This window comes from Rattus norvegicus, chromosome 17 (genome assembly GCF_021556685.1).
Source record: "Rattus norvegicus strain SHRSP/BbbUtx chromosome 17, alternate assembly SHRSP_T2T, whole genome shotgun sequence".
NCBI lineage: Eukaryota > Metazoa > Chordata > Mammalia > Rodentia > Muridae > Rattus > Rattus norvegicus.
In genome coordinates, this window is record NC_141550.1 from 15,118,280 (window position 1) to 15,134,725 (window position 16,446).

The 16,446-nt window shown below is 44.9% G+C and overlaps 1 protein-coding gene and 1 long non-coding RNA gene across 2 annotated transcripts in view; one reads left to right on the forward strand and one right to left on the reverse strand.

The window, feature by feature from the left end:
* The window catches only part of Cenpp (centromere protein P), a 175,462-nt gene extending 159,239 nt beyond the window's left edge, over positions 1-16,223 (forward strand). The window contains 3 exon segments of the mRNA NM_001402493.1: positions 14,553-14,632; positions 15,470-15,561; positions 15,906-16,223. Coding sequence (NP_001389422.1) covers positions 14,553-14,632; positions 15,470-15,561; positions 15,906-16,030 — 297 coding nt within the window. The 3' untranslated portion in view covers positions 16,031-16,223.
* LOC134482692 (uncharacterized) lies at positions 944-9,910 on the reverse strand. Its single transcript, XR_015641504.1, has 3 exons — positions 9,559-9,910; positions 6,260-6,424; positions 944-2,460 (listed from the first exon to the last, which is right to left on the reverse strand). It is a non-coding gene; the product is annotated as an uncharacterized LOC134482692 (long non-coding RNA).
* Positions 16,224-16,446: the final 223 nt, after the last annotated feature.

A 16,446-nucleotide genomic window follows, 5' to 3' on the forward strand; every position in this document is an offset into this window, starting at 1 on the left:
AAAGGTGCTTGATTTTTAAAACATAGGTTTCCAATTTATTTGCCACTGAAGTATAACTTTATTTAAAAAAATTAAAATCTGTCTTTTGGTTATTCGGTCTTTAAGGGGAAAAAATCCCAGCAGCTTGACTGTCTTGGCCCACACGCTCTGTTTCCATTCTGCTGCTGGCCAGGGCTGCATAAACAGTGGTTGTTATGCAAGCCTCCAGGCCTCCAGGGCCCTTATCCCGCCCAGCCCTCAGATACTGCGGCTGTTTCCAAACACAGCTAAGTGCTGCACAGTCCCTTCAGTTCCCTGGTCAGCTTCAACCTCTGGAAATTACTGTTACTGCAAGTTTATTTAACCCTACATGCTAACTGAATTATTTTTTAATATGTTATTTCCTTTTAATTGACCTATGTTGAATTGATAATAGAGAAAGGTTTTAAAAGACAAATAGAAGCTAAAAAATATTTAAAACAAATGTTTACAACTAAAATCTTTATGTGACAAAGGTATCTAAGCTGTAGCCCTTCCCCATTTATGTCAAAATGCAATGCAATGCCAGTTGAACCACAGCATGTGACCATAACTCAAGATAAAGAAATATGGAACACTTGTGTTATGTGTAAATGAGCCAAAAGGTGGGCTCCATATTTTCAGGTAACTTCTTTTTATATATTTAAATCCCAAAAGAGTGGAAAGGACTCTGAACACGTCATTCAGAGCACAATTTATATAAGCTATAAAACTTACTGACCAACGTGCCCAGCTCTGATACCCACAGCTCAGATGAGACGTGGTGGCTGCTCCTGCAGCAGCGTCCCAGACCCTCAGTAGTCCTGTGCTTAAGAGATTTCTTTGCTCATTGTCTGCTTTTCTCATCAAATTTTATGCCTCATGAGGTCACACATGCTGTCTTTTGTCTTTTTACCTTTGGTAAAATAAGACAAAGAAAAGGACATACATCATAAATACACAGTTTAATAGTTTTTCACAAAAGGAGTTTGTAGTATAACCACCACCCAAATCAGGAATCGGAACAGTCTCCAGAAACCCTTTCCTCTTTCCAGTCCTTGTTACTAGGCAAGCACTCTGCTGGTTGCTGGAGAGCCCAGCCTAATGTAGACCTGCATGGGTAGAACAGGCAGAGGGAGGGATGTGTGTATGACCACAAATCTTTTGTCGTATCACTGTATGGAATTCACAAAGGATCTACCACCCTGTTCTTAGGTCCTGCCCAGTCTCAGCTGTAATAAATAGTATTGCTGTGAGTGTGTGAGGACGGGTACAGTTTTGGTTTGGAATTAATGAATCATGGGGTATATATCTGTTAGCTTGAGTATATGTTGTCTGATAGTTTCCCAAAGTGTAGACACAGACACACACACACACACACACACACACACACACACACACACACACACACACACACACACACACACACACACCAGACACTCTGTTACATCATTTTGAATTAATTTGTCCAGATTTTTTTCAGTATTTTACTTGTGGTACTTTAGGAAAACAACTCCATTTTAGAACAGGCAAAGATTTTCTCTTTACATCCTCATCATTTCCTCTAATTCAAGAGTTATTTCATTGCAATATGAATGGTAATGATGTTTTGTAGAGAAATGGAAAGTAGAGATGCAAGAGTAAACTGGACCCTTTTCTCAGAAGTTTCAAACATGTCCTCATGGACTCCTAGTAGTAAAAACGAAGAGATCTGAACATGGTAAGGACTTGTTATGATGTTGACGCTGGTTTTAACAACAGTCATCTATACTAATGTAAATACTGCAGTAAGGTTTTATACATAAGCCATGCACAGTCTTCATAATCCTTCTGTTATGTAAAACTTCTGGGGAAATATATAAGAAAACAGTAACGAAAGGCCTTGGAAGGAACTCAGGAGGTCCCTGGAGCTTCTGTGGCAGTCTCCCATTTTGTCTCCTGCACTCAATTTGGCAACTAAGCTGGATCAGAGCCCACCTCAAACTGCTGTTTCCATCCTGGCTCTGGGGCACTAAGACATCAGCACATATATATGTGAGCCATGGCTTTCTTAGTTTAAAAGTAGGCATAATTTTACGTCTCCACCTTCTAACTGTTCCATGATCTTAGACAAAAGCTCTTGGAGCACTCAACCTGCTGTACACAAGGTAAAGTCCTTCTACCTGTTACCTGTCCTATGATCACAGCTGCCCTCCTATCTGACCCTTCTCTCAGGAGGCCTGTTTTCTTTTGTCTCGATCATCAGCTCTCGAGGTAATACAAAATTTATTGACGGCAGAGGCAAGTAGAAGGGAAGGCACCAGTAGACTCTCGGGGACTAGGATGCAGGGGAGATGGCATCTCCTTGACACCAGGGAAAGCACCGTCAGATGAAAAATGGAAGCAGGACAGGTAGAAGTTCAAAGTCACTGTAAGAAGCAGAAATGGTCTTCCTGCCCCCATCTTCTCAGCACGATGGTCTGCCTTTGTGGGGAAGACATAAAAAGACAAGATGTTTCTAGTCTCTAAATCCAGAATGCCTTTCTTTTTTCATAACTTTCCTCTGCATAGATAATGTTTTTTTTTAATAAAAAGCAAAGGATAAAGAATACCTTTACTAGATCTAGGCTCTTTTTAATTTTTATTATGTGGGAGAATATTTTGGCTCTATTTATGTATATGTGCCTGGTGCCTGCAGAGGTCAGAAAGGGTGTTGAATCCCCTAGAACAATAGGTACAGATCACCGTGAGCCACCATGTAGATGCTGGAAATCAAACCTGTGCGCTCTGCAAGAGCAACAAGAGCTTTAAACCACCAAGCTCTCCAGCCCTGAGGCTTTAAACCACCCAGCTTTCTCTCTAGCCCTGAGGCTTTATTTATTTGTTTGTTTGTTTATGTTTATATGTATGAGTGTTTGCATGTGTCTTAATTAGGGTCTCCATTGCTGTGAAGAGGCACCATGACCAAGGCAACTCCTATAAAGGACGACATTTAATTGGGGCTGGCTTACAGGTTCTGAGGATCAGTCCATTATCATCATGGCAGGAAGCATGACAGTGTCCAAGCGGACATGTAACTAGAGGAGCTGAGAGTTCAACATCTTGTTCCAAAAGCAAACAGAAGACTTGCTTCAAGGCAGCTAGAAGGAGGGCCCCAATGCCTACCCTCAAAGTGACACACTTCCTCCAACAAGTCCCCACTTCCTAATAGGGCCACTCACTGTACCAAGCATATTCAAACCACCACATTCCACTCCCTAGCCCCCACATGCTTGTTCAAAGACATGAGTCTGTGAGGGCCATACCTAGCCATAGCATAAGGCAAAATACATTTAGTCCAACTTCAAAAGTCCCATGGTCTATAACAGTCTCAACAATGTTAAAAGCTCAAAGTATCTTCTGATACTCATCCAGTCACTTAACATACAGCCTGTGATGTTGGAGGTATGTGATCTGCTTTTTGATTTTGATTTTATAGGAGATTATAGTTATCATTCTAAGACATCATAGTGAGGAAATACTAGACCAAAAACCAGCTTGGCAAACCTTAAACTCTGAATCTTCATGTCTGATGTCCAACTCCTTTCAGCTTTGTTGACTGTAGCACAATTCTTTTTTTTTTTTTCTTCTTCTTTTTTTCAGAGCTGGGGACTGAACCCAGGGCCTTGCGCTTGCTAGGCAAGCGCTCTACCACTGAGCTAAATCCCCAACCCCAGCACAGTTCTTTCTCTTGTGTTGGTTCCACTCCCTGCTAGCAGTTTTCCTCAGGAGAGATCCCACGGCTCTGTCTGGGATCTACACATGATCTCCTGGGCTTCTCAAAAGGGCTTGGGTCACTTCTCCAGCTCTGCGCTCTATAGCGCTCTAGATTCTGGTTGACACCACTGCTGCTGCTATTCTTAGTGATCATCCCATGATACTGGCATCTCCAATTCTGTGGAGTCTTTTTCTACAACTAGGTTCCACCAATAGCTTCTCACAGGCTCCCTTCATGGTGCCAAGCCTTAATTTCTTTGTGTGATCCCTTAAGTCCTGGGCCATCAACTACAGCTGAGGCTGCACCTTCACCAATGGCCTTCTCTGGCCTCTCACAGTGCCCAGCCTCAGCTGCTCCTCGTGACCCCTTCATGCCTTCAAAACCAGTATAACCTGGGTGATTCTTACACATTACCAAGTCCAGTCACAGCAATGAGGTGCAACCTTGGCTATCTCTGGAACACAGCCTCTCTGTGCTCTCAGAAAACACTTCACAGAAGACTTCACCTCAGTGATGTTGGTCTCTTCTTAATCGCTGCTAATCTCTTAGCTCCAGCTGACCAGCATCCATTGTCCCAGTTATCCCTTCTGTTCTGGACTCTAAAGCCAGAGCCACATGGCAGAAGCTGTTAAGTTCTGCTGTTTGCTAGAGCTGGACGGCCCCCTTGCTCTATTACATTATCACCAGCTTTCTGCTTTCCAACCCCCCAGCCTAAGCTTGGCTGTTCTGGAACTTGTTCTGTTGATTGATCTCGAACTCAGAGATCTGCATGCCTGGCTCCTAAGTGCCAGGATTAAAGGTGTGGTCCACCACACTTGGACTTAAGCTTTTCTCTACTAAGAATGTGTTCTGTACCAGGCTGGCCTTGAGCCCAGAGATCTGCTTGCTTCTATCTTCTGAAATTAAAGATGCACACCACCTTGCCTGAGCTTTTCATGGCCACTAAGCCTCAAGTTCCAGAACAAAAGCCTGCATCTTTCATTTCTAGATTGGTTCCAGGTTAAAAGTTCAAGTGAAGACAATAACCAAGTAACAATAACACCTATTATGATATAACTAGCTTTTTCTTGTCCAATGACAAACACATAAACAATAATCTTAGCTGGGTGGGATCTTGCCACAAAGCCACCACTCCCTTAATCCTTGAACACAGGATTCGGCTCCATTTCCCTTCCTGGTGCCCCTTTATTACTTGAACCACACATTTTTATATCTTTCCTTTCTAAGCTTGCTATGCTTGTTCAAAATGCTCTTCATGAGACTTAACCAGAGAACAAAGTTTCTGTTAGGCTTTTTTTTTTTTTTTTTTGAGACTTCCTTGTCAATGCAATTAATATAAATCTGTTTACCTTAGCCTCAGGTAGACTCTACAGACAAGGGCAAAAAGCAGTCACATTCATCACCAAAATATCACAAGAACAGTCTCTAAGTCATATATTGAAGCTCTTGAGCCAGGCCCCCCACCGTTCAAATTACCTTCTACACACAATGTCTTCCACATTCCTACTAGGATGGCCCCACTTAAAGCATTCCACTGGCTTTCCAAATCCAAAGTCTCAATCCACATTCCTCCGAACAAAACTATGTTCAGGCCTATCACAGCAATGCCTCACTCCTGATACCAACTTCTGCCTTAGTTGGGGGTTTCCATTGCTGTAAAGAGACATGACCAAGGCAGTTCCTATAAAGGACAACATTTAATTGTGGCTGGCTTACAGGTTCTGAGGTTCAGTCCAGTATCACTATGGCAAGAAACATGGCAGCACCCAGGTAGCTATGGAATTGAAAGAGCAGAAAGTTCTACCTCTTGTTCCAAAAGCAAAACAACAATAAGACTGGCTTCTAGGCAGCTGGGGGAGGGTCTCAAAGCCCACCCCCAAAGTGGCACACTTCCTCCAACAAGCCCATGCCACTCCCTGGACCAAGCATATTCAAACCACCACAGTGTACATCTATCTCTGTCTATGCCCCTACCACACATGTGCCTGGTATCCCCAGAAGCCAGAAGAGGGCATTGGATTCTCTGGAACTGGGATGACCATGTGGGTGCTGGAAACCAAATCCAGGTCATTTACAAGTACAGCAAGTGCTCTTAACAGGAAGTTATCTCTGCAGGCCCTAAGTCCAGGCCTGCAAGGTTGGTGTCATAGTAATATTACATATCAGTGGGTGGCACTAGACGAAGAGTATAGAGCAGAGCTTTATGAAGGCCATTACAGTTCCCAATAGAAATGTTCTTGCTTCTCATGGTCTCCTCCAACATCAGAGTCCATCACAAGCACAGCAGGGAATTGTGTTACAAATGACGGTAAAAAGATTTAGCTTAACCCAGTGCACAGTGGTGGCTCACACCTTTGATCCCAGCACTTAGAAGCAGAGGCAAGCAGATCTGTGAGTTTGAGGCCAGCCTGGTCTACAGAGCAAGTTCTAGAACAACCAGGGCTACACAGAAAAACCCTGTCTCAAAAATTAATTAAATAAAGCAGCAGGCTCAGAAAAGAAGCTAAAAGCAAACAAAAACCTTACCCATCAGAATGAGTTTGTTAAGGAGAGTTTTGTGATCAACTTGGATCCATAATCAGTCCTTTGGGTAGGAAAGCAATTACTGAAAGAGATAGCTTGATGTAGCCTTGAAGGGAGAGAAGGCCTTCCTTCCAGAGCCCTGACAGGAACTACATTAGGAAAGAGGAGCTGAAATGGAGAGAGAGGCCCTTCAGTTTTCTTTAGAACAAAGGCAGTTTTCTGGTTTTATAGGTTTCACGTAGGAAATCGTACAACATGAGATATACTCTTACCAGATAGGACCAGAGGTTTGTCTTGCAATTACAAAGGAAAGAGACTAGAAGTGCTTTTCCACAAGATCTGTGTGATACCCACCTTTTGGGCTCCACCACCAAAACAGACTCTGAACCTCAGTGAATGGGTGTAGCTGTGCCAATGAGGTGTCACTATGTACCCCCATGGCCGACTTCCATGTTATTTTCATATGTCTTCAAGGACTTTGACTGTTTTCAGAAGTCCTTGGCCCAGAAGCCATACAAAACCAGGAGGGCATAGGATGTGGCCTGCAGTCTATAATCTTTCTGTTTGCATAGGATTGGCCTTTACTCTGATTCCTTTGCCTTAGTGTCACATGAGCTGGTTATCCATGCTGGCTTTCTTGTTTCTTACTAAAAGTCCCTAAGTCTTCAGTTTAAAAATGTTGTTGCCTCTGGGCTGGAGAGTTGGGCCAGCAGTTAAGAGCACCGACTGCTCTTCCAAAAAGGTCCTGAGTTCAATTCCTGACAACTACATGGTGGCTCACAGCCATCTGTAATGCGATCAAATGCCCTCTTCTGGTGAGTCTGAAGAGAGTGACAGTGTACTCATATACATAAAATAAATAAAAATGTTGTTGCAACATAATTCAAATATGGTAGGTCTCTTACAAATTTAAGCCCCCCCGCCCTTAGTTCTTCTGAAATCTATATATACAGGAGATACATAAAGGAGAGGAGACCAGGAAAGTAAGAGTGGGGCCCACCCTTTGGGCTCTGCACTTGGAAAATATTTGGCAACAATCCACAGTAAGGTTCTGAGCCATCTGCAGGGTTAGATGACCACAGATCACACCCAGGCTGAGCAGAGCTGTTCTAGAGCTTTGTGGTTTTGCTCATGACCATTGGTACTGCAGACGTTGCGGCTTCCCTGGGTTCATGGCCCACATGAGCTTAGAACAGTGAATGTTCCAGCTGTTTGCTTCTCTGAGCAACGTTTAGCATATGTTCGTGAGCTCCCTCTGGATAAGCAGTATTTATCATGACCCCCTTGGCTGATCCCAGTTATTTGTAGGGATGATTCCAGCAATAGTCCTGAGCAGCTCTCTCGCGCTCTCTCTCTCTCTCTCTCTCTCTCTCTCTCTCTCTCTCTCTCTCTCTCTCTCTCTCAACGCCTAACTTCCTCTACTGATGATGTGGAACCTCTGTTAAGAGTCAGATGAGTGAGGTGCTAGCATTTCCTGAGCCAGTATAGAACTGTACCCATTGTTCTTACAACCCAGAAGACTTAGAGCAGACCTCATGGGTAGGCCAGTGTTTTGTGTCTCAGGTCACGGGACCAAGTCCAGGAAAGTCAGTATAATATGGTTTGCAGGATGTGCCCTGGCAACACAGCTACTACATTCAGCTCTATTTGTGTTGTTCAAGGAGTGTTTACTTGAAAAAACAGAGAGACAGTAACTTAAAAGTCCACAGATAGTCAATCCTTCCATTCTCTATATAGTTAAAGGGCTTACAGGCTGTCACTGGCTGTCCATTCTGACAGAGGTCACAGAGGTCAGCGTTTGAGTTGGATGGTATGTTGTGCTTTCCTTCTAGTGGTTCTGCTACTCTGAAATTTTCCAAAATGGGCTTCTGATGCTGGAGGGGGTGTTTCTGTCAGTTCAGAAGATTGTGATGATATGATTTCTTCTCCAAATTGCTCTAGAATGGCTAACCCTTCACTGAAAGTCATGAGAGTGTGAGCCTGATTCACTTGTCTCACTGACTGAAAGGATCATGGTACCTGCCAACCTTTCCTTAGGCCTGAGTCAGATGAGCCCCTGGCAGATAGATGCTACACTGAGTCCACTCTTTTAGTGTTTAGAGTTTTTTTTAGTTAAAGTTAACACTTTTAACTCTTTAATTGCCTCTCCAGGAGAGCCTTTATGACCTCAGAGCAGAAGCACTGTGGTGTGTGGGAAATGGTCATCAGCATGGAGAGTTATCCTGAGGTGTGCACCAAAGATAACACATGTTTGTTTGTGGCATCTGTGTGCACAGATAGGTGGAGAGGTGGCTGTTGGTGCCTGTCCCTGTGTGCCTTCTCTTATTCTTTCCACTCAGAGTATAAACTAAGTAACAATATTGTAAAAACTCTACCTTGGTTACAATCCTATTGGCTCCTTGGAGATGGTTTCTTTCCACAACAGGGCCAGGGTGTGCAACATGAGCCACAATTTTCAGCTCGTTTCTCCCTCTCCTGTGTTTCCCTCCCCACACCCCACCTTGACAGAAACCTGCAAGAACTAAGGAGCAGGTTGTGACAGGTGGGGACAATGAGATTCATGGTAGACAGTGACCCTAGCATGCTACATGTCACAGAGAAAGCAAGGGACTGATGCTACTACAGTTAGGAGGACAGGTAGAGAGGTAGCCCCCGATGCAGAGAGCACATCAGAAACAAAGCTTCTTCTGTCAGTGCTCACAGTGGTTGCCGACGTCTGTGGGTGTGGTGTTGGAACCAGAATGAGCCGGAGGCGCCAATTCCTGCACCTAATCCATCAAGATGTGATACAGGGCTTGTATTAATGTCTAAAGGGACAAAGGAGGGGAGACAGTATGAGCAGCTGAGTCATTGGAAGAGGACACATTCTGGCTTGGGCAGTTCAGTTTTGCTCATATAGAAGTGTTCTTGTGAGGGAAGGCACTGTGTGTACAGGGTGAGGAGTATAATGGCAGCAGCTCCATGTCCACATTTAGCTTCTGGCAATTCAAAACTATTTCAAAGTAAACAACAGTGCAGGCTCACGTTTTAAAAGTGACTGCCCAGCTAACACAACTGAGCTGGGGACCAAGGCGCATTATCCCTGGCAGAGGCAGTGCTGGCACAGCAGTCACTGGGGTCTGAGTATCAGTCCGTTATCAATCATCTTGGCTTTGGTTTGATTTTGCATTTGCTTAATGGCCAGTTGTAACTGTAATTCTTGCAAATCTTATTTTAATAATGGTTCTTAAATGTTTTAACTTCCCTCGTAGCCCACCACCCACCAAAGGTACTGGAAAAGAAAGGATACAGGGGAAGTGGACCTGTTTAGAAAGGTTCTCTGGAGCAGTTCCCATCTGTGTTGTCTAGAAATCAGCAGTTCAGTTCACAGGCCAGCAGGCAGCAGCAGCTCGGTCCACTGCAAACACCTCACAGACGCACCAGCAGTCCAGTTCAGTAGAGTCAGGATAGCAATAGCAGAGACATGACCTAGCAGAGACAGCCAGGCCTCGGCCTCTGCTCCAGTCAGCAGGAGGGACCAACAGGAACACCAGGAGAAGTTCTCAGCTGTGCTCCTCTCAGGGGAGCAGAGATCAATAAAGACTGGAAACCTACAATCATTGCACAGCTAACTGCACCAGCAAGCCAAGCCCTGTCTCTATCACTCTGTGGAGTCCTATTTATACCCTCCAAACATCACGTGTCCTCCATGTGCATTGCCTCGGCACAGGTTTTGCCTCAGCACGTGCATCCAATCAGCCTGAGTCCTTAGAAGTGCCAAGAAGTGCAGCACACACGAGAAGGTTTTTTGGGGCACTTCTGTCTATGGAGTCCCAACAAATGCAGCTCAGCTACATCATGTAAGGTGGACCAGTACATGATGCCATTAGCGAAGAATCCTCCATCACGTGTCCTTTCACGTTATTGCTTTAGCAAAGCATCCTCTGTGTGTCTGCTTCAGTGAAACGTTCCTTCACGAGTCTGCCCCACCAAAACACCATCCAACTGACTTTCCAAAGAACCCTCAAGTTTCTACTTTAGCTAGGGATGTTCCTTTACTTGACATATTATTTGTCTTTATCCTTTGTTAGTCATTTAAATGCGAATTGTCTTGTTTTGAGACAGGGCCATTCCAGGCTGGCACTGAACCTTTAATCTGCCTGCCTCAGCCTCCATGGAATAGAAAGGCTGAGCTTATAGGTGTACATCGACTCATCAGCTGTTGATCTGTTAGCTATACATGTTCTTTACATATTCTACATCACTCAGTGTAAGGCTTCCCAGCGTCTTTACAATGGCCTTTAAGAGTTTTCAATGATGGGGTTGGGGATTTAGCTCAGTGGTAGAGCGCTTGCCTAGGAAGCACAAGGCCCTGGGTTCGGTCCCCAGCTCCGGGGGAAAAAAAAAAAAGTTTTCAATGATGAAGAAACCAGTTTACCAAAGAGACGATTTATTCCTCTCCTACAGTCGCTGCTTTTCACTTTGTATCTGATAAATCTTTGACTAATGTAGGATGCAGAGGTTTTCTACTGTGGCATTTTAGGCCCAGAGTTTCACTCTTTATGTCATACTTCTGGACCACCTGTTAGTTTAACCTTATGTGTGGTGTGAGACAAGGACTGAGATTCCGTTTGGGAGAGGAGGAATGAGACAGGGTTTCTCTGTGTAGCCCTGGCTGTCCTGGAACTTGCTCTGTAGACCAAGCTGGCCCAGAATCAGAGCTCTGCCTTCCTAGTGCAGGATTAAAGGCATGTGCTACTATAGCCCCAGGGTTCCTTATATGAAGATGCCCGGTTGTCCTGGCATTGGTCCCTGAAAAGTCAGGAAGAGTTTTGACCATATGGCTCGCACATGGCAGCTAACCACCATCTGCATGTGCAGCCCTAGTTCCAGGGTCTGGGGCCCTCTCCTGACCTACAGTCATCAGGCACACATGGGTACACAGACATACATTATAAATCTTAAAGCTGTGCATATGTGGTAGTGCATACTTGTAATCCCAGCACTGAGGAACAAGTAAGAGGGTCTCTGGAGCTTGCTGCTAGCTAACTAAATGGGAATCACCAAGTCCCAGTTACTACTCACTGTGTAGTGCTCTGTGCTCTTAGACAGGACTCAAGTTTGGTTCCTAGCACTCATATCACGTGGCTTACCACTACCTGTAACTTCAGCTCCAGGGGTCCAACATCATTGCCTTCATAGGTACCCACATATGTACATATGAGTACACACACTTTGAACTAACAATAAACTCCTTTAATTTCAGCCCCTGTGGTGCAGAGGCAGGTCAGTCTCTGAGTTCAAGGCCATCTTGCTCTACAAACTGCTTAGTTCCAGGCCAAACAGAGCTAGTGTAAAACCTTGTCTCTAAATGATGGTGGAGCCAGGCATGGTGGTAGACAGCCTTAATCCCAGCTCTCTGAGTTCAAGGCCAGCATAGGACAACCAGGGCTACACAAAACCTGTCTTGAAAACAAAAACAAACAAGATAAAAACAATCCATGTATCCATTAGTTAACAGATACACTGTGATCTATATAATAGTAACTGATCATATAAGATAATATGGATGGGCCTTGAAAACATACTAAATAAAAGCATGTTCATTACAGAATCCTATTTGTCTAAAATTCCATTAACAGGAAATCTGTAACAGAAAATATGTTAATGGTTGCCAGTTCTGTGTTGGGGACATTTAAAGGCCAGAGAGTTTCTTTTTTTTTTTTTTCTTTTCTTTTTTTTTTTTGGAGCTGGGGATCGAACCCAGGGCCTTGCACTTGCTAGGCAAGCGCTCTACCACTGAGCTAAATCTCCAACCCCGAGAGTTTCTTTACGGAGTAATGAAAACATTGGGGAATTAGAAAGTGGTACAATTGTACCTCCTTGGAAATATAAAATTGTATGTTCTAGTCATTTTATTATGCTGTGCTTCTGCACTTTGAATTATGACATTTTAAAAAAAACATTCAATTGTTCAGGCATAATCTTTTGAAGTCAAGATAAACTAATGTCTGTGGACATCCAGACTGCCCCCATGGGATTCCCCTGTTCATTGGCTACTATGGGAACTTGGTGGAGGGGAGGTGATGTTGTGGTATTAAGCTACTATGGCTGAAGCATAGTAGAAGGCAGCCTGCCCATTAAAATATAGCCCCTCTGTACTCCACTAGCCAATGCCATAATACTGAGTGTCAAATGTAAACCGGGCTGGACATTAAATGAGCAGCATACGCGCGCGCGCACACACCCATTTGTCTATCATAAACACTTAGGTGTTTTTGTTTTTTTTTTTTTCTTCATGCAAATTCTACCATATGGCACACAGCTGAGTAAACACATGGCTGCAGCATTCCTCAGTGGCCCTAGAGTGGAGGCACAAGAGCCAGCTAGTTAGTATGTATGAGGCCTCTCTAACAGCCACCTCCATAACAAACGTCCCTGGTGACATCTGCACATACAGGCTTCTATTGTCCTCTATACACCAGAGCCCCTGGTGACATGCAGAACGCACCTGTGCATGAGACAGAGCATGTCCGAGGATGTCTTTCCAGGGCCTGGCCGGTTGTTTCTCCTCTCTGGGCCTTGGCTTCACTGATGGAAGAATGTGACCTAAGCTCCCATATCGGGTGGATAGTTTCTGATGAGCCTTTTGTTGTCTTAGTGGTTTTCATGGAACACACTCTAAGTCAGGGACCATAACTAACTCCTTCCTGCCTGCTTAGTCCTTCCTTACGAAGTCCAATATAGCGATAGCTGTCTCTAGCTTCAAGAACAGTGCATATTTTAGTCTGATTATTTTTCAGAACTCTTCTGTCTTCCCCTCAGTCTTCTATGCCCTTGTCATTAAGAATAGCACGCGTATTAATAAATATAAGGTTGCTGTTCTTGGGGGTCCACTCAGGCTGTCAGCTTTTAATTCCTTCCTAATTCTCCAGTGTTGTGGAGTTGAGGTGACCAGGCAAAGGATGAAGCTGGGAATGCAGCAACCTTAACTTACAATGCAGGAGAACTCATGCAGTCCTAGCTTAGCTTTACAGAAGCATGGGTTTGAGTGCCTGCTCTCTGCCCAATGTCAGCATTTCTGTCTTTGTTATTAAAAACCAAGGATACTTTTCAGTGAAAGCATCTAATTTGAGCCTTCCTTTTGCTCATTTGATAGTATAGCCCAGGCAGTGGAAATCAGTTCCCTCCTGCTTGGAGGCCAAGCCTCAGGCCCGCCTTGGAGCCAGCCCAAGCCCCAGCACTCCCTTGAGCCCCATCTGCTGCCGCCAAGCAGAGTCTGGAAGCTGAACTGCCACGTTCACACGCACTCCTTTACGTTCCTCCAACAGTTGTTATTAATTTAGAAGAGCCTGAGGTTTTAACATTAACCAGCACTTTCCACTGAAATCACTTAGGTATACATTTTCCTTCTAAAAACTTGCTTTGCTGAAATTAGTAATTATCTGTAAAGTACACCAGCCCAGCCCAGCCCTGGAGCCTGATGTGTTCTTTGTTGGTGGCTGCATGCAGACACTGGCCGCCTTGGCTTCCCATGCTAAGGGGGAGTGTTCTCTGAAGGGTTGGGGGACGTTTGTCCCCAAGGAGCTTTATTTGATGGGCCCAGACTACTTTAATCTAGCCAGTCTCTACAGCCCCAGAAGGCTCTACCCCACCCCCACCCCCACCCCCACCCCCACCTCGGGGCAGTCACACCTCAGTCCTTGCTTAAGTACCACCACCCCTGGGAAGCATCTCTTCAGGCACTAAGGATACACGGAAGGACCTTTCAGAGATCGGCCTTGGGACCTTAAAATCTTGTGATGTTAATCTCAAGTCTGTTTAGTCTCTAACCCAATTGTCTATATGCACACAAATAGTCTTTTTGCAGACAAAAGGTGGTCATCAGTAATATTTGTCTTCTGATCAGATACTTGGAAAACAAACTTTTTTGTCATGGTGATATAGACACCTATGTCAGTTCTGATATGCTAGAACCTTCTAGATCCTGCTGTGGACAACCATGGAGGCATGTCCAGTGCAGTAATACTGAGGAAACCATGCCTGTTCTCTATAGACAACACTGCATCCAGGACAGGTCTCACCATGAAGCTGACTCTTAACAGACCACATGCTTTGCCCTATCACAGTGGGAGCCTGGCACCTCCTCTGTGGTTGGGTTGCCTGAGTAGGGCCTAGCCCGTGTCAGAGGTCAGACGCTTATCTGGGTGAGTTGTGAGGACATGGGCGACGCTTTCATTTTGGCTCTGCAGTGCTTCTCCTGGCTCTCAGGACGCTTACTTCCACAGGATCTGACTGTAACTGTTTCCACATACAGGAGAGATACCCAGATAGTGTGTACCTCTCAGAGGGCACCTGTTCCCACTGCATGGAGATCCGCAATGCCAGACTTCCAGGGTGAGTTTATGCAGCTTAACACGCCCAGAACAGAGGCTAAGAAGGTACCCGAGGAGAACTAAAGAGTATCCAATGGAGACACGGGTGTCATCATAGGAGAGACCACCCAGTGGGCAGGTAGACTGCGTGTAACCTCGAAGGAAGGGCGGTGTACATGGCTGGAGGACCTAAATGTGGCCTGAGGTCAGCAAGGGGCACTTCCTCTTGCTCCTTCCTCAGAGATGTTGGGTAGCGAAGAGAAGGCAAAGGTGTATGACTGCTGGTAAGACAGAGACAGCAGTAGGAAGTCAAAGGTCCACAGAGAGCCCAAAATACCAAAACAAATCCACCCCTACACCTAAGACCCTTGTAAGTACCTCCCACAGCCACTGCCAGGCTTCTGCTGCTCATCTTCTGACTAGCTTCATATTTGCGTGTTCCTGTGTGTGTGTCAGGACCCAGGTTCAATAGCCTCACTACACCTAACATACCTTCTAACAAGGTCTTCCTTACACAGACTGTTAGGGCTGACCTTTGTCCTGTGGGTGAGTCCATTTCTTCTCATGCCTCGTCCTCCAGTGAGGAGGAGTTCTGGCTGTGTTTCTCAGTTCCTGAGGGCTTGAGATTTTCACTCCTGTTGTCCCATATGACACATGGCTGCTCTTAAAGTATGCCTGTCCCATTACTTACCACACTGATGTTGTCCAAGGTATGAGTACAAATACCGAACTGTCCTACGGAACACATCACACATCTTCCTCCTCTGTGGGCAATGGATTTAGGAGGTGAGCCTGGCCGGCAGAGACCATGTGACTAATCTCTGAATTTCAGGAGAACCAAACATTACCTCTTTTTCAGGTTTGAACTGGTGATCGTTTGGAGGATACAAATAGATGAGGAAGGGAAGGTTTTTCCAAAGCTGGATCTTCTCACCAAAGTCCCAGAGCAAGGTAGGACTCTGAATACCCTTTCCAGAGGATGTCTCAGTGTACCCCACAAAGCTACCTGAGTATCTTATCTGGGTTTACATGGGAAGAATCAAAAGTTGAAAATGTCATTAAATATACTTTAATCAGCAACCACCCAAACACACAAGAAGGAACTACTTTCTTGAGCCTCTGGAGGTTGTGTGGAAGAAGGCATTTTTCTCTGCCTCAGGTTAGAGGTTAACAGAGCCCCTTGGTCTTCAGTCTCTCTAGTGCTTTCTACTGTGTGGCTATTGTGGGCGCGGGGGTGGCGGGGAGGCCTGTCTCAGACATTCTGATGTTTCTTGCCTGGTTTGTTTTCTTCACAGCCCTAGAAATGGACAAGAACAGAGTCATAGAAACTGCTCCTCTCAGTTTCCGAAGCCTGCTAGGTGTACTTGGTATTGAAGCTGCTCTAGACAGCCTGATAAGATTGTTCAATACAGACAAGTAGTTCCCCGCTGGCAAACTCAGGAATAAGATGCGATGCTGGGATGAGGAGATTCGCAGTATGTTGAACATGAACACTTCTCTTTTCCAGCTAGAAACCACATCCTTCAGATGACAGGCCTTTGTTGCATTAGTGGTATATTACGTATGAACTCCCATGGCATAAAAATAAAGCTGTTCAGATACGTTTAAAGCAACATGTATAATGCTTTGTACAGATAAGTCGAATTGAGAAAATGTTCCAAGAATGATTGTCCGTTCTCAAATGGGTATGAAAGAGCTGTGTTAAGCCGTCAAGATAGCATGGGACACAGTAAAACCCAAAGCCAGCCATCTGATCTGCCCAGCAGAAATGTCCCAGAAAATCCTGATGCTCCTCTTGGTCTCCTACAGAAGTAGCACTGTTGACAGCAATGGCTG